The 17,785-nt window shown below is 53.2% G+C and overlaps 2 protein-coding genes across 3 annotated transcripts in view; both read right to left on the minus strand.

Annotated features, from left to right (window-relative positions):
• Positions 1-1,560: 1,560 nt before the first annotated feature.
• CHMP6 (charged multivesicular body protein 6) lies at positions 1,561-11,389 on the minus strand. The gene is made up of 8 exons (XM_054083363.1): positions 11,257-11,389; positions 10,054-10,163; positions 9,352-9,439; positions 8,399-8,485; positions 8,214-8,279; positions 7,878-7,958; positions 7,107-7,161; positions 1,561-5,638 (listed from the first exon to the last, which is right to left on the minus strand). Exons 1-8 carry the CDS (start codon positions 11,317-11,319, stop codon positions 5,586-5,588), a joined length of 603 nt encoding a protein of 200 aa, XP_053939338.1. The 5' UTR covers positions 11,320-11,389; the 3' UTR covers positions 1,561-5,585.
• A 2,468-nt stretch (positions 11,390-13,857) lies between these two features.
• Positions 13,858-17,785, minus strand: part of RPTOR (regulatory associated protein of MTOR complex 1) — a 155,322-nt gene continuing 151,394 nt past the window's right edge. For both annotated transcript variants that reach the window (XM_054083336.1, XM_054083335.1), the window contains one exon: positions 13,858-16,420. In XM_054083336.1, the coding sequence (XP_053939311.1) occupies positions 16,352-16,420 (69 nt within the window). In that variant the 3' untranslated portion in view covers positions 13,858-16,351. The remainder of the gene's footprint in view (positions 16,421-17,785) is intronic.

A 17,785-nucleotide genomic window follows, 5' to 3' on the forward strand; every position in this document is an offset into this window, starting at 1 on the left:
CTCTAACAAATCTGCTTTGTTCCCATCGCTGCTCTAATTAGGAAATTACGCTTATTTTTTTTTTTTCCCACAGTAAACTATCAAAACTCAGGCTTGTTCTCTGCCAAAGCCTCTTCCATCTCTCGCTGGTGACTCAGCGTGACACCAGGCCACTTAAAATATGGGAACAGGGAAAAGGAAGGAGCCGGTGGCTGATTCCCTGCAGTTCTGAGCGTGGGGTGGGGGTTGGCGTTGTAAGGCTCTGAGTGCCAAACACCCCCCTGCCAGTGATGCCTCCAGGTGTGGCAGCTCCCTGCCCCTCAGGGTGACCCCCCGGCGTGGGCAGGGAGAGAACAGTGGGACAGAGCGAAGAACAGGAGGAGAAGAAAATGCAAGACCCCCTGCAAACCTCCCCAAAGCAGCGCCTGCCTCTGCCTCAGCGTTTGCCAAGGAGGATGGAGGACAATGGATGCAGGAAGAATGTTCCCAGCAGGGTGGGAGCCAAAAGCTGATGCTGGGGGGGTGCAACAGGGCTGCAGCCCTGGGCACTGTGACCCCTGTGAGCAGTGCCTCAGCTGCATCGCTGAGCTCACCACTGCCAGAAGGCGGCTGGGCAGAAGAAAGGCCTGCAAATCAGCTCCTCTGGGACTTCCAGCTCAACGTTTTGATTATCCATGGGTGATTCAGGAAACGTTTGAGGCAGTGGGACATGTAGTCATATCGGGGTGCAGCTGTGTTGGGGTGCACAGCCACGCTGATGTGCAGTCATGTCAAGATGCAGGCGCATCGCAGGCAGCTCCTCTCCTCCCCAGGCAGTGCTGCCATCCAGCTGTGTTGGCATAGAAACTCCCAGGGCTCTGCCACAGCGCAGCTGCGTTACACAATTCAATTAACCACTGAGTGAAAGGGCTGCTGCCATTTAATGAAGAGCGGGGAGAAGATCCCAGGCTGTTGGCGGGGGGGAGGCCTTTGCCCCAAACCAACTTCCAGACAAGTTCCAGAGTGCGGCAGGGATGGCTGTGGAACACACAGAAAAAAGCCCCGGCGAGCGAGCAGCGCTGGTGCTCAGCTCCTGGACACCATTGAATAAGAGTCTATTTAAAGGCAATGCTGATTGCATAACGCTGGCAGTAATTCCTGCTCCCCCACAGCCTCATGCGTTATTCCCAGGTCTGTGCAGGCAGTGGTCTCGGCTGGGCAGAGCCCGTGGGGCGAGGGCAGCTGCTAGCAGCGTTCCCACCTGGATAGGAGCTCCTCTGCAGAGGGGAGCTGGGAAAAGGCAGCACCGTCTCCCAGCAGAACTTCTCCCTTCCCCCAGCCACTGCCTCCCGCGCAGGGCGATGATCCCGCGTTGCCACACAAGTCACGTTAAATGCCACAGTGGCTGGCACTGAGCCGCGCGTTGGAAACACCACAGAGACACCGACAGCCACTCCAGGAGAAGTGACAAACCACCTGCTCCTGAAAATGAGAAGGGGCTGAAACTCACTGTTCCCATGTGCCACGTCTGCAATGGGCAGCTTTGCCATGGTGTCATCCTGGTGGCCCAAACCTCTCCGGTGCCTCTGGCAAGGAGCCTGGTCCATGCCAGGGGCATCGGGGAGGGCTCTGAGTGCTGCGTGGGGGCGGCCGAGGAAGCAGTGTGATGTTGCCCGTGTTCTCCAGGGTTTAATTAGCAACGAGCAATGCTGCCTCAATGACTTTCTTCAAGGGAGGACAACTCCTCTCTTGAGCTGAACATCTGGCCAAGTAAAACACAGCTGGAAGAGCTCCAGGCTCAGCTCGCACTGTGGGGTGCCGGCTCCCACCCCGCTGCCACAGCTGAGCAGGACAGGGAGTGTTAATTAAACACTGTTAAACACGATACAGCTGCTTTCCCAGGAATATGGGAACCCCCAGTACCTCCTCTGGCAGGGACAGGACGGGGGGCTGAGCCAAGGGCCTGGCTGGAGAGGCTTGGATATGTCCCGTTGCTTCCATCAGCAGGAGATGTAAATCCAAGCCAAGGGGGAAGCAGCTGGTGCCAAAGCACAGCCAGTGGCTCAGAGGCAGCCCTGGTGTCACTCTTGAGGACCATGGGTGACAGTGCCCTCGGGTACCGTGCCCATTTGAAATAGGTGAATTTACACCCAGGGGGTCTGGGTTGGCCGCTTGGGGTGTCAGAAAGAAAAGTCTGCTGAGGGAGGGGACACCAGAGCCCACTGCAGGCAGGGGCAGACGGCATGGCCACCACTGTCATCCAGACAGAGACACAGGCTCCCGGCAAGTTCAGTGTCCCAGTGAGGACTGTTTATTACCCAGTTTGCCAATAACTCAATAATAATTCCTGAAAAAAAAAAACCCTCTGGTTCAGCTTCATTGCAAACCCAAGGCTGGGAGAGCTGCCTTTGCAAACACCCTTCCCTGTCTTGGGATCCAGCTCATTCCTCCTGCTGCCCAGAAGAGACCTTTTCCCCAGGAAACAATTTATCCGGGAAGACCCAGGGTGATCAGCCCGACCCTCTGCCCCTGGGTGATGAGGGAGGCACAGAACCACAGCACAGCAGGGACTGCTCTGCCTTCACAGCGATAGAACACACCAGCTCTCTCCAATATCTCTCCAGCTCCTCCCCACTCAGCTGCCGGCCGTGCCAGGGCTCTCAAGGCTCTGCTGCTGTCAGATACACACAAGCCTTCCTGGGCCATCCAAGCAAACAGGATTGTTTTTCTCTTCCACATGGAGCCTGCTCTGAAATTTCCTGCCCACATCTCTCCCAGGAGCAGGGAGCAAGAAGGGGAGGGAGGAGGAAGGCAACTCTTGCTCATCCAAAACATTTACTGTGAAAACACAAGGCTGAGAGAGGAGCCGCTGAAACCATTGGAAGCAGTTTATTGTTACAGCACACCAGAGGTCACACGCCACTCCTGGCTCTTCCTCTCAAGGAGACACAGCGCAATCTGTTTGGTGCAGGGATCAGAAGAGGAAGCCATTGGCAATCTGCTCCAAATCTTCCTATTAGCTCAGTAAATGGCCTCTTCTCTGCATTAACAAATGCAAGGAGCTGCATTAACCCCTTCAGCTCTACCCTCTCCTCTCTGGACTAGCCTCCACTCAAGGAAAGCCCTGAGTAAGGGCACAGCACCAGGCATTCAGATGCCAGGACCAGGCACGGTCTCACCGCAGCTTCCCCTGGAATGGTTGGCTTGTACCTCTCTCACTGCCAGGATGTTCAAGACCAAGAGAACCAGAGCCCAGGGACTGTTCGAGATGAGGCTGGATGAGGCCATGAGCCTGATCCAGCAGAATGGGTCCCTGCCCATGGCAGAGGGGATGGAATTGGATGATCTTTAACGTCCTTCCAACCCAAATCATTCCATGATTCTATTCCATGACTGTGGTGGTCCCTCCCTCCTCAGCCAAGCCCATTCAACAGGGTTTACACCGAGCGCTAGCAGCAAATACTGGTCTCCCAGGAAAGATCCCTTAGTGGGAGAGTCCAGCATTCCCTCCTATGAATTACAAATTAAACAGAGTAAAATTAAACAAGTCAACACCATGCTAGCGATGGACTGGAGGAGGCTTGAAAGAAAAACGTTCCACAAAAATTGTCCAGCCACTGCGGTGCCGATGAAGACAAAGCTCTCTCTGGTGGAACGAGTGTGCACTGCAGACAGCCAGGATGGTAAACCAGAGCAGAACCACCTCACCGAAAGGAAAAAAATCAGTCGAGCACACAGCAGGATACAGCCCTGTCCCGTCGTGTGACTCTGGCTATGGAAGCTGGTTGAAGGCTTTGGCTGCCCCAGCACTAGCCAAGGTAACCGGTGTGATCAGCAGAGGCACAAGGATCTGTTCAAACCCACTCTGCCCATTACAGAGAAAGTAGTTTGTTTGCTACAGCTGTGCTGCTTCCAAATAGGGGTCCAAGGCTTGTGGGACCCTGCCTTGCTGTGAAACATTGACCAGGAGAGAGTGCAGTAGAACTGAAAACAAGGCGACTCCAAAGCGTTTGGCCCCAGGCTCTACTCCTTGATGCCTGGCCAGTCTTTGGGAGGTAAGAAACGGAGATGATACGGACAGCATGACTCAAAACCAGAGCTGCTGCTGGCCCATGGCCACAGGCTGGAAAGCAGCACAGACTCTGGGATTACTTATCATTGTCTAGCACCAGATCCCATAACCCCAAAGGCAGTCACTAAATGTCTCCAAGGTCCTTCTGCCATCACAGAAACAGGGATTAAGGGTTGCAGCTTCAAGAACATAATAAATAAAGATCTGCAGCGTCCTGAAGAGCATCTGCAAGCTGGCAAGTAAGCTTGCTTCCAAGGACAGCTAAATCTGCCCACCACCTGCCTGGCCAGGCAGCTTTCCAAAGGCTCCGCCATCCGTGTTGACCCAAGCGCCTCGCTACACCACGAGAAGCACCAGCCTGTCCTCCACAGGGCAGTGCAGAAAGAACTGGTCTCCCCTCCAACTCCATACTGAGGAGAGTCCTTGGAGCACCAATTTAAGCTTCAGGTCTGGTACAGAGCCAGCCTGGCATTTACCCCAGCCTGACCTTTCCTGTCTCCAGAAAATATCAAACATGAGCTGACAACTGGAAGCAGAATTGATCTCAACCCGTCTGAACGTTGCAAAGGTGAGCTCTGACGATGGTACAGAGCCAACAAGGGACAGCTTCCAGCTCATGACGTTGGCAGGAGACGCCTTGCTGCAATTTTAAGGGGCTCGTCAGATTCCTGTCACCCCAGCTCTCACCCAGCACCATGAGTTACCAGATAGGCAGAGCGGGATCTGAGTGGGAATGATTGCCGATCGCCTCCGACTCACACCCGGCCAGAGGCCAGCTCTTCACCCCGCATGTAGGATTGGGCTTTTCCCTCAGTTGGCACTGCTGCCAACAAATGCAGAACCCAGCAATCACACTGAACTTCCCCCAGATGAAACATCCTTGCGCATAAGCCTGTTTCACCCATGGCTGACAGAACAGTTTCTAACCAGCAGTACAAAGCATCAGTGCCTGCGGAAGCTCCGATTGCTGCCTTCTTTCAGGCTGCCTGCACTCTGCCCCTGCCTTTTCAGAGCCACAGACACGTCAGCCAGTCCAGTTTACACAAGGATGAGAGACACCGGCAGTCCTTCCACAAATGGTCTCAGAAGAGGGAAAGCAAAGGAGCCAAGAGAGTGCAGTCAGTGGTGTGGTCCAGAGGGCTCCTCACAGCAGCCTCACTCGCCCAGCCCGATGCCCAGGACAGCCGTTTCCAACATGCAATCACTCTGACGCTGGGACTTGATAGGGATTCAGTCTGACCAAAGACAGATTCTTCACTGAAATCAAACCTACAGAGAGCATTTGGCTTTGGAAGTGGAGAGTTGTTGTTTAATCCCGAGACAGCGCAGCTGAGTGCGTTTAGAATTTAAGTTACAAAAAAAGAAAGCACTAGAAAATAATCTTGATACAAGAGCAATAATCAGCTGAGGTTCCCCACCCTGCACAGGGAATCCTGCTCCACAATCCGCCCAGCACAGCTGGGATGCTGCCAAGGCATTGCTTGTTCCCAGCATATGCTGGGATGGCAAACTGTCCTGGGTGAAAGTTATGTGGGGGAATCCCCAGAAGTGGGAGTTAAGATGCTGCCACCAGTTCTGGTTTTGGCCTGTTCTTGACGGGTGATGCTTCTGTGGAAGAAAAAGAAACTCGTTACAGAAACAGGGAACACAAGTACTCTGCAGTTATCTCCTCTGGAAGGACTAGGACTCATAATCCACTCCTCGGTAGAGCAAAAAATGCTTGTGCAGCACCAGAACTAATAAAAATCTGTTATAAATAATTCCACGTAGCCCATGTGCTCCTCTTTTTCACAGCACTTGAAGAATTTAATGTTTCAGAACATACCCAACAACTTTACCAGCCACCAGCCCTGCTCCATGGATCTAGGGCAGCGGTTTCTTGGAGGGCAGCAGGCAGATGAGCTTTTCCTCTCACCCCTTCGGTCTGACAACGAGCCTAAAAGAGGCTCCCACCAGCTGCATGCAGCAAGCACAGCTTGTGTTTTGTTTGGCCACGCTGCTGCCGGCATACAGAGATGACATCTGATCCATGTTTACTAGTAAACAAACACTAAAAAGAAACCAGCCCGTTTTTTTTCCCAGATTTTTCCTGAATAGATTCCACACACAGGAAATGGCTTCTTACAGGTCCTGGTTTCCACAAGCAGGAATATTCAGCTTCTGTGACTGACAGCATGGTGTTCTACTGTTCCAGGAGACAGAGTTTTCCCCAGTTTGCCCCCGGCACTCAGCTGGGTCCTGCTCTCCCTCCTTGTTTGTCTCCAAGGGCAGGCTCCACCTTCAGTTCTTCTGCATGGACAGACTACCTGGTAACGCTCTGGGAAGACTCCTTCCTCACCAGGTCAACAGTGCCCATTTGGTCACTCCACTTCTCCCACTTCCCTCTTCACACCCAGCTGCACAAATCCTGCCGCTGAGGTTTTGGATCACTCGGGAGCAAACACACACATCACATCAGTCACGCAGAGCTCATGCCCCGACAGTCCTGGATCCATCCAGCTGGTTCAAAATTACCATCGTTACCTGAAGCAAGGTCACAAGAGCTACGAGTTGTCACGAGCCTCAGTGAAATCCAGTTTCATGCAGTGCGAATGCTAATATCTGTGGTCACAAAAAACTGCCAGCTGTGACAACCAGCAGGAACCAGTTCCAGTGTCACGTGAGAAAGTCTTGTCTAGGTGAAGCAGAGAGCCACGGAAGGCGTTCCTCAAGGAGTTTCACCATGGAACACAAAGAGTGGGTGTTTCCAGGCAGCTGGCAGCCTCCCAGCAGGTACCAGCGTGACTTCAGAACAGCAGATGCACCAGGAAGGAACTTTTCAAGACGAATGACAGCTGCCGGCCCAGCAAAGAGGCTGGAGCCTTGGGCCTTCCAACAGTAAAGGGCTGGCTGGATTTGTCAGAGCCAAGAGGGGAACCCCGCTTAGCCTGTATCAGCAGGGCTTCACACCAGAAAGTTCATAATCCTGCACATGCGCTAGGACAACGCTTACAATAGGAGAGGGTCTCGGACTATGGCATGGAACTGAGAAGAAGGATGAGAAGCCAAAGGTGTAGAGCATATAGAGAAAGCGTACCTGGAATCTTTTCTGGGAGTGGCTCAGAAGGAACTTCTGGAAGCTCCATCTGTTCCTGCAAGAACATTAAAGACAACACATGATGCACACTCCACATACCCAGTGGCGGTCACAGGCTCTCGCACTGTGGCTTTGTGCAGAGACTGGGAGTGAAGTCACAACGAAAGAGATTGCACAGACAGACCAACATCTGCCCCAGAACCACAGGAAGGGTCCTGGGTTTCAGCACTACCCAATAAATGAGCACAAGGCTTTTAAAAATTATTATTATTATTATTAAATAAGACTTAATAGGACCCCGTATTAGCTGCAAGTCTCCTCAAATTAAGGCCACTACAGACCTGCTCCACCCCATTCTCCACATTTCCTACAGCAGAGCCAACCAAGCCAGGGTTTGGAAGAGCCAGTGGCACCACAGGGATGGAAACACACACTGGCTTCCATTACCTGAGCATGATCCAGGGCTTTCAAATTCTTCATCTTGTGAAGCAGAACACATGCCCAGCTAGGACATGGACCAGCTGACCATAACAGACAGTAAATAACATCCAATCCTTAAGGGCAGCCCATTTCTACGTGACCCTGGTATGTGGGGCGATTAGTTTGATCTTTGACGACAGAACAATTGGGCACAAACAGGGGTAATTGAGATCTCTGGCAGAATAAGGTCATCTATTCAAAGTGAGGGAAAAGGCACTTTCTCCCCTCTTGCAAATAGCTTTCAGAAAATGTGGATTAAAGGCAAATACAAGAAGATCAAGTCAGTCCTACCTGAGTAATTGCATTTAACTCTTCTAGAATGGCATCCTCATCTTCCTCAGTCAGGCTGCCAGCCAGTAACTCGTCTATTTGCTATGGAAAAAGACACACTCAAGTCAGCAACAGCGCAGCCGGCGCAGCTCTGTGACTTGCAGCATGGTACACGCACACAGGAGAACAATGGGGTGAGGGGCTATGGGAAAACTAGCAGAGCTAATTTTTCTGCAGGCAACTGAGATTTAATTCCCACTCTGCCTCAAAAATAGGTCTGGGAACATAGCACACATAAGAGCAACACTGTTTGGCAGGCTGTCTCTGCTCACAGCCGCTCACGCACACAGCACATACCCTCTGGTACTCCACCGCATCTTGGGTTTCACCGATTATTCTTTCTACTTCTTCTATTGACATAACCTGAAGAAAAGAGCCAAAAATCCATGCGTGAGCAAGACCTGTGGAGAGGCTGTTGCTAACAGCCAGTGCTCTACTGGGTCCAAGGCAAGAGTGCTCTCAGCTGAGCCAGCCACACATACCTGGTGCATTTTGTTCAGACATTCGTTGCCTATTTTCAGACCCTCGATGACCTTCATTTCAATCTGGGTGAATTCAATATCCTGGACCTGAAACAGAAAGGAGAAGGGGAAACATCACAGGCTGTCACATTACCATTGCTGGCCAGACACAGATTGCCAAGATCCCCAGAGAAACTACACGGAGAAATCAGTCAAATCCTTTCTTTCGTGAAGAGAAGGTTTGATTATGTCAGCAGTATAGAACATGCACATACCAGCCTCAGCCCAGGCAGGCGCAAAAATGTATCTGACAGTCCTTCAACTGATTTTCCAGTCGACAATCTGAGCTGAGGTCATGGTTTCCACAGCCACCCCAGAACAAACACATCCATTGCTAAAATCAAGGTACCGAGGCATCCTCAAGGAAGTGCTGGTCTCTTCTCCCAAGTAAGAAGTGACAGGACAAGAGGAATGGCCTCAAGTTGCACCAGGGGAGGAGGTTTAGATTGGGTATTAGGAAAAATTTCCTTACTGAAAGAGTGGTGAAGCATTGTAACAGGGCAGTGGTAAAATCTCCATCCCTGGAGGTGTTACAAAAATATGCAGATGTGGCACTTTGGGACACAATTTAGCAGGCACAGTCGTGTTGGGCTGACGGTTGGACTGAATGATCTTAGAGGTCTTTTCCAACCTCAATGATTCCGTGATTCTACGAAGTGTCCATTGTAGCTGCCCACACCACAACCAAAGTCGTACTGATTTACAAACCACATGTGTCATACGTGACCTGCACTACAGACTCCAAACACACTCGCTGCTTGGTTCTTCAGCAGTCATGGCACGTGTTTGATTTCAGAGTGATCTGCCCGCTAGAACCTGACAGTTAAAATGCAATACCACAAACTCAGAAAAATCCCTAACACCAAGCACACACAGCAGCTACCAGCAGCACGCAGGATCCCATTCTCGCTTACCATCCGTTCCAAGTTGCTGATTTGGTTTTCTGTTTTATCTAGAAGTTGCTCTTGGTAACGCTTCTTCTTTAGCAAGAGCATGGCTTTTCTGAAGGAAAACAGAAAGAGGAAAACTCAGCATGGGAGAAAGCAAAGAAGCCTAAAAGAATTGCATCAAAGCCAGACTTGCTTTGTGCTTTTTCCGAAAGAGGCAAACCCCATGTGTAAATTAAATGACAACTCTGAACTGCTCCTGTGAAGAATAAGGATGAGCAAATTAATCATAAGTTTGCTGCCTGGTACCTGGAAATTTAGGTACGTTTGCTGTGGATTTGGAGTTCACTGGGTCAGTTGTGCTGCAGCGATGTAAAACAAAGCCCTTGCCACAAAAGGCTTATAATAGACGCTCAAAACAAGGTGTAAGAGACGGTCACCAACACAGCGTCCAAATGAGCCACAGACGGTCTGTGGTTAAGGAAGAGAACCACCCTTTAAAGCTGTGCTTTGAGTTTTATCACCAGCCGTGGCACACGGGCTGGCTCTTCTGGTTATAAGCATAAAACTTTAAACACCCTTTCTCAACAAGGCATATGTAGCTACCCCACAGCCCACCAACACCTCCAAGTCCATAACTTTTCTCTTCCGGGAAAACAACCCTCTGTTTCTCAGTGATGGTTCCTGCTCCTGCCCATCCAGGCAGGGGTTCCCCCCTTGCCCACTCACTCTTTTCTGCCCTCTTTCAGCAGCTGCCTGGCCAATGCTCGCTCCTTCTCCAGGTTCAGGCTTATCCGCTTCTGGTACTGCTTCAGCTTGTCCCGCTGCTGCTTCAGTTGCTGGAAAAGAGACAGACGGACAGAGAGGGGCAAGTGGGTGGATGGACAGACAGAGAGAGAGGCAGGCAGGTGGACAGAGGGAGGGGCAGGCAGATAGATGGACAGACAGAGAGGGGCAGGTGGATAGATGGACAGCCAGAGAGGAGCAGGCGGATAGACGGAGAGGGGCAGAGAGGGCCAGGCGGACAGACAGAGAGGGGCAGAGAGGGCCAGGCGGACAGACAGACACAGAGAGGGGCAGGTGGACAGACGGAGAGAAGGGCAGGTGGACAGACAGAGAGAGGCAGGCGGACAGACAGACGGAGAGAGAGGGGCAGGCAGATAGGGAGAGAGGCAGGCAAACAGCCAGCCAGACAGAGGGGCAGGCAGGCAGACAGACAGAGGGACAGGCAGACAGACAGACAGAGGGACAGGCAGGCAGACAGACAGAGGGACAGGCAGGCAGAGGGAGGGACAGGCAGACAGAGGGAGGGACAGGCAGACAGACAGACAGAGGGACAGGCAGACAGACAGACAGAGGGACAGGCAGAGAGGGGCAGGCAGGCAGACAGACAGAGGGGCAGGCAGACAGAGAGGGGCAGGCAGACAGACAGAGGGGGGCAGGCAGACAGACAGAGGGGGGCAGGCAGACAGACAGAGGGACAGGCAGGCAGACAGACAGAGGGACAGGCAGGCAGACAGACAGAGGGGGGCAGGCAGACAGACAGAGGGACAGGCAGGCAGACAGACAGAGGGGGGCAGGCAGACAGACAGAGGGGGGCAGGCAGACAGAGAGGGGGGCAGGCAGACAGACAGAGGGGGGCAGGCAGACAGACAGAGGGGCAGGCAGACAGACAGAGGGGCAGGCAGACAGACAGAGGGGCAGGCAGACAGATTGACAGAAAGGGGCAGGCAGACAAACGGACGGACGGGGGGTGTGTGCAGGCGGACGGACGGACAGAAAAGGCCAGGCGGACAGAGGAACAGGGCTCAGCAGCCGAGCGCCGGCCGGCACAGAGCCCCCCCAGGGCCCGGCCTCCCTCCCGCGGGCCGCGGGCGGCCCCAGCCCCGAGGCGGCCCCGAGAGAGGGGCGGTCGGCCCCTCCTGCACTCACCAGCACCGCCTTGTCCTGCTCGGTGACGCGGCTCCGCCGCTTCCTCCCGAACAGGTTCCCCATCGCCCCGGCGCCGCCGCTGCCCCCGCCCCGCCCCGGCGACGGCGGCCGCGCAGGGCCCGGCCCCGACAAACGCGAACGGGAAGAGCGGAGAGGGGCGGGAGCGCGCCGCCAGGGGGCGCTGTGGGGGCGGGAATGGGCGGGAACGGGGGGGAGGGAATGGGGGAGAGGGGATGGAGATGGGGAGAGGGATAGAGGGAATGGGGGGATAGGGGGTGATGGAGATACAGGAGATGAAGGATACAGGGAAAGAGGGAGGGGGATGGGGGAGAAGGGATGGGGGATACAGGGAATGGGGGGATTGGGTGTGAGGGATAAAAGGAATGGGGATAGGATAGGGGATACAGGTGATGGAGGAATAGGGTATGAGGGATACAGGGAATGGGGGAAGAGGGAATGGGGAGAGAGGGGTTGAGGGATAGGGAGATAGAGGATTAGGGGGACAGGGGTTGGGGAATAGGGGATGGGGGGCTATAGGGGATTGGGGGTATAGTGGATAAGAATCTACAGAAATGGGGAGCTGTGGGGGATGAGGGTGGAGGGAATGGGGAGCTATAGGGGATAAGGGGCTGTAGGGGCTGTGAGGGATGGGGGCTCTAGGGGGGGGGGTGCTCTAGGAGATGGACAGATAGAGGGGACGGGGTGCTGTAGGAGGTGGGGGGCTGTAGGACAAAGGATGGGGCAGGGGCAGCCACAGAGCTGTGGGATGGTGATGGACAGAGAACCCCATCCCCACTGGTCCCTGCAGGGACCTGTCTCCATGTCCCCCCATGGCCCTGTGTCGCTGCATCCCCACATCCTGGTGCAGGAGAGGCTCTGGCGCTGCCTGTGGGTTTGGGGCCCCTGGAAGCTCCTGGGGGTGGTGGTCTCTGTGCCCTGGGAGCCTAATGGCACAGAGAGGGGCCAGAGCTGGGGCCGGGACAGGCTGTGGCGCCGGCAGTGACCGTGGCCATCACCTCAGCTTTATCAGGACTGGCAGCAGACGCTGAAAGCAGCATGGCAGCTCCAAGGGGTACACTGAGCCTTTTGGTAATTCCCCCTCCATAAGGTGGGAATCCTGTCCTGTGCTGCTTATGCGTCCAGAGTTATTTCCACTCTCCCTTCCCATCTTGTTCCACAGCTCAGCCCCAACCTGCTGACACAGTTTGCCCAGAGGAAGGGCCCACTGTGCCCCAGCGCCCGCGGTACAGCCCTCCCTGAGGCCAACAGAGCTGGCTTTAATGGTTTGGCCGTTTAGGCCAACGGCATCTTGGCTTGGATCAGAAATGGGGTCACCAGCGGGTCCAGGGAGGTGATTCTCCCTCTGTACTCGGCACTGGTGAGACCGCACCTCGAATACTGTCTTCATTTCTGGACCCCTCACCACAAGAAGGATGTTGAGGCTCTGGAGCGCGTCCAGAGAAGAGCAACGAAGCTGGTGAGGAGCGGCTGAGAGAGCTGGGGTTGTTTAGCCTGGAGAAGAGGAGGCTGAGGGGAGACCTTATTGCTCTCTACAACTACCTGAAAGGAGGTTGTGGAGAGGAGGGAGCTGGGCTCTTCTCCCAAGGGACAGGGGACAGGACAAGGGGGAATGCCCTGAAGCTCCGCCAGGGGAGGGTCAGGTTGGATATCAGAAAAAAATTCTTCACAGACAGAGTCATTGGGCACTGGAACAGCTGCCCAGGGAGGGGGTCGAGTCGCCTTCCCTGGAGGTGTTCAAGGACAGGGTGGATGAAGTGCTGAGGGACATGGTTTAAGGGAGTGATAGGAACAGTTGGACTCGATGATCCAGTGGGTCCTTTCCAACCTGGTGATTCTATGATTCTATGATTTGGGGCTGCAAGACTGAGAAAGCGCCTGTTTTCCCTGCTGCAGTTTGGCTCTGGATCACCCAGCTGCACATTTTGTGCCATCCCGTGTCCCTAATTATGGCATCGCCTCTGGAGAAGGTGATGAGAGCCTGGCACAAATGATGAGACTGCTGCTGCAGACCCAACGCGGCAGCTGGGGGGAGGCAGAATAAAGCCTTGTGGAAGGTGGTTCCCCAGGGTTTCTGGGCTGGATGCAGGTGCCAGGGGTAGACCACCCTGAGCTTTCACCGCTGACACTGGGAGGGCATCTGGTGCCTCAGCCAGGACCGAGCAGGACCACGGGAGCACCAGTCACCATGCTGATGGAAGGGACGTCCTGGGAAGGGGGTGGAGAGGGGACCACACTGCACAAACCCTCAGGACGAGGACAATGCTGACTGTTCAGTTTTATTTGCCACAGCCCGTGCTTGAGAGCGGGATGTGAGGCTCAGACGCACACACACGTCCCTGCTGAGCTGCAAAGTTGAAATGCTGGGTTCCTGCTCAGCCTCAGCAACCATGGCCTGGGCCTGTACAAGTGTCTGTTCCCCAGGTCCTCTAGGAGCAACCGGCCTCATCCCTGCTGGGAAACTGCCCAGAACCACCCAACTCATCACCCAATACTGAACTGGGTTCCCTCTTGAGCCGTGGCTGTCCCTCTTCCCCACTCCCACCTCAGGAAACAATCCTCAGACCAGGAAGTGTTTCCACATTTATTTTTTATTAACCATTTATTTGTTTGTATTTGTTTTACTCTCACATTACAATCGTGTGGTTTGTTTTTTTTTTTTAATATCTTTTTAAGTTTTGTAAAATAAATAGAGATAAGTGAACTTTTAGGTAGGATGCTCTCCAGATCCTTGGTTAAACTTCATGATTGAATCTCTGCATCAGCCCTGTGAAAATACAGCCCACGCACACACACGCTTAGATGAAAGCTAATCAGGCCGAGTTCGTCAAAAACCCACCTCCTGGCCACAGGGGCTGGCCGGCACCCGGGAGCGCTGGCAAGGAGCAGCAGCTTCCCACCACGTACCTTTGCGTTTGGCCAGGTATTTCTTGTTCCTTTAACGAATACACTGATATAAGTTAAAAATCTATTGTTTTTTTTTAAGCTGTGTATGTTAATCGGTTATGTGTAGATCCCAAACTGTGGTTCCGTGCTCGCTGGCCCCTCGTCGGCCCCTGGTATAGGCAGGGAGGAGATGTGTAGAGGTGGGACCAACATTGGAGTAAGCACGGGAATGGGTCGGGAAGAGGCACAGCGCTGTTAGACCATAATTAACTTATGGTAACTCAAACGTGGACTTGTAGGTAGTTTTTCTTAAGTTTAAAGCCTTTGATTCATCATCCTGGGAAGTGGCCCTCGGCCTCCCCGCTGCAAGGGGTCAGCGCTGGTGCCCAGCGTACGGACAGAGCGCTCAGCCTTTGGCTGCTCCACCTCCACGGTTCAGGCAGTCTCAGCCTGAAGGTGGGATCAAAACCGGCATCCAGATGTGCACATGGCACTCAGCAACAGCTTCCTTGCAGTGAGCCTGGACAGCCATGGGCCAACTACACGAGCCCTGCACAGCTCAGCTGCCTCAGCACATGCTGGAAACAAGATTATCTGGTGTTCAGGGAGCAGGGACAGTCAGATGTGCTCCGCAGGTGCTGTGGCAGAGGCGAAGCTGCTGTCTACGCAGGGAAAGAACACCTTCTCACCCCTTCCCTCCTTGCCTTTCCTCATTGCTGGCAGAGTTTGCTGGGAGCCTGCAGAGCCCATGGTACTGGCTGGAAGAAAAACCAGGGACTTCTGGACTCAGCAGGTCAACCTTTGTCACCGCAGTGACTTTTGCACAGTGCAAGTTCTGTTCTTGGCCAGTTAAATCGCCCCTTGGCAGCACTTGAAAGAAACCTGCCCTTTGGCTTTGCCTACCCCTTCCCCACACCTATCTCCAGACCCACCAGGGATTTCAAAGGACAGAAACATTCATTATTCAGACGTGGAAGGTGCAGAGGATGAAGCAGGCTTTCCCCTGGACAGTTGGGACAAAGCTGTTTTGCTCAAAGCCTTCCTCTGCGTTTAGTGATTCTCTTGTGCTCAGACAACATGTGGTTCCCAGCTTAGTTCTGCAGGGACAGACAGAGAAGCCACAGCCACGTCCACACGTGTGCAGCTGCATACACACAGCAGCAAGTGTGCAAAATCTCCTGAACATGGCCTTGCTGAACATGAGCATACTGAAGGGAGGCAAAAGCCATGGGTTGGCCCTGGAGCCTCTCTCGCTGCTGGGCAGCGCTCCCAGGCTCTCAGGCGTGTTTGTGGAGTTCCGTGTGGACAGGAGGACAGTGGCTGCAGCAGCAACAGTGACCGAGATACCCCAGACCTCCCCACCAGCACCACGGGCATTGTGGGGAAAGTGGTTATGTGAGTGACTTGCTCCCGGCTTGTTGAGACGTGAAAGATGTCCGTTCTCCTTTTTCCCTCTTCCTTCTGTGTGTGCAACCCTGTAAGGTATGGCGACATCCTGCCTTGCTCCTGTTATCGTCTCCAGCCCCCTTCCTCACAGGATCCCCGCCTCCCTTGCCAGCACGACACCTTCTGTCTCCATTTCCACGGGAGAGGACACTGCAGAGAGGAGAATGTTCATGCAGAGGAGACACTTTGCTGCCTCCCTTGCCCACGCTCGGGTGGTGCAGAAGCACGTACATTGTTCTGTAGATGGACAGCTCGGGTCTTGCTGCCCGATTAGAAGAATTCCTGTTTGGCACAGGGCAGGCAGCAGCTGGAGGGGTCCCGCGGTCTGATCAAAGGTGCAGAGCTGTAGGTGAGTCCTGACCTCAGTCCTTAAAGCAACCTACGCTCCAGCAAAACAAAGACTAGTACAGAAAGCCCTTTTCAAGGGTACTGCCTCATCCAGTCCTTCCAAGCTCAGGAGCCGTGTTTCTAACAGAGAAGCCAACCACTGGAAACAAAAATAAAATGTTCTTTTTTTCTGTAGCTTTTAGAGGATATAGCTCGGAAACAAAAAAAGAAAGGAGATTGTCTCTCTTCCCCTTGTGAAAATCATCAGTAGCTAAGTCAGGAAAAAAATGTTCAAGTTATGGGTTGCAGCAGCAGCCAACACTTAACATTCAAGTCGATAATTTCACTATGTACACTATGGGTGAGACACGGCCTTGCCCGCTGGGACGCCCCGCTCCAGTGCCGCTGCCACCAGCCGTTATCTGATCCGCTTCTCCACCGAGTACACCGAGATGTAGTAGTCATTGCTTCCGACTGCAAGATGAGGCTGCGGAAAGAGCAAACCGGGAATAATCGTACAGGTGTCAGGCAATAACGAGAGGCAAAACGGTAACGGTCGACGTTTTCAGCAGTAACGCCCAGATGCTCAAAGGTTCTGAAGTGCATCTGCCAGCGCAGCTCTGACGGCATCGCTGCCAGCACCCACAGCCTCTCAGCGAGTTATATACCCATTTCAGCCAGAGGGAGAAATTATGGTGGCTATTAGTTGCCAACCACTAACATAATTTTTCTAAATGACTGCAAATCTGCTAGTTAGGAACAGTCGCCTGGACTGAAAATTAGCATTCCCTCCACTGAGAGGCCCAGGAACAACCTGGACAGGGCTTCAGTTGTTTGCTCATTTAAAGAGTGGAACATTTCCAATGATTAGCCACTTCACTCTCCATCCCCCAAACCGCAGGACAGCAAAATTGCTGTTCAGCTTTGTGCAAAGTGGCTTTTCAAGCCTGGGGTGGGGGCGAGCTATTCTTTAACCTCACTATCTTGAGGATGTAAAACACACCTAATCGAGGCAGGAAAGCTGCCTTCTCTCTCCCTGCCCAGCTAATACAGCCCTTCCCTCCTCTTAAATATTTGTCTTCTAATATCTCCCTGTCTAAACACCTTCTTTATCCCCCTCTTGTTTTTCCTACCCATTCACATTGTTTTCTTAGGCTTTCAATCTCCATTTATTCTTGTTTCTGGGTGAGCAGAAGTCCATAATACAGATGGGCACCTGCCTCCTTGCTAACAACCAGATTCTCCCTCTAACAACCACTGCAGAGCCACCTCAGCCATGACATATTCTAAAATTTCCTTTTTACTCTGATCCATTCCAGACTTTTTCAGCTTCTGCCTTTAATATTTGCAGTTCTCTCATTTTTCCGACCTGCAGCTTTTCCACTGCATGGCATTAAGTCTTCCAAAAGCCTTACATAAGGCAGTGTAAAAGCAGCCCAAGAGACACAAGGGTGAGCCTTGCGTCTGCAAGAGAGGAGGCATGGAATAAATAAGCACATCAGATTTTGTGAGCTGGAAGCAAGAGACTGCACCTCTCCAGTCAGCTCCTGGCAAATTCACCTCGGACTACTTCTGTGGCACAAACTCTAGAGCTACGCCAGGCTGCAGTCCCGGCATGATGGGAAGAAATGGGAACAGTATATCAAGCTGATCCACAAGTGAAAAGGGCTCAGCCATTGGGATTGGTGTTCTAGTTGTAGGTGAAGGTCATAAACCAGCAGCACCACCAGTGTGGTTGCCTGGAACAGCCTGCACGACAAGCACGGAGCTCAAAGCATCCTCAGAAAACTCAGCTGGGGCAGCATCTCTCTGTGCTAGAGCAGTTTCAGCACCTTTTCCTCTTCCAACACAG

This window comes from Cuculus canorus, chromosome 18, assembly GCF_017976375.1.
Source record: "Cuculus canorus isolate bCucCan1 chromosome 18, bCucCan1.pri, whole genome shotgun sequence".
NCBI lineage: Eukaryota > Metazoa > Chordata > Aves > Cuculiformes > Cuculidae > Cuculus > Cuculus canorus.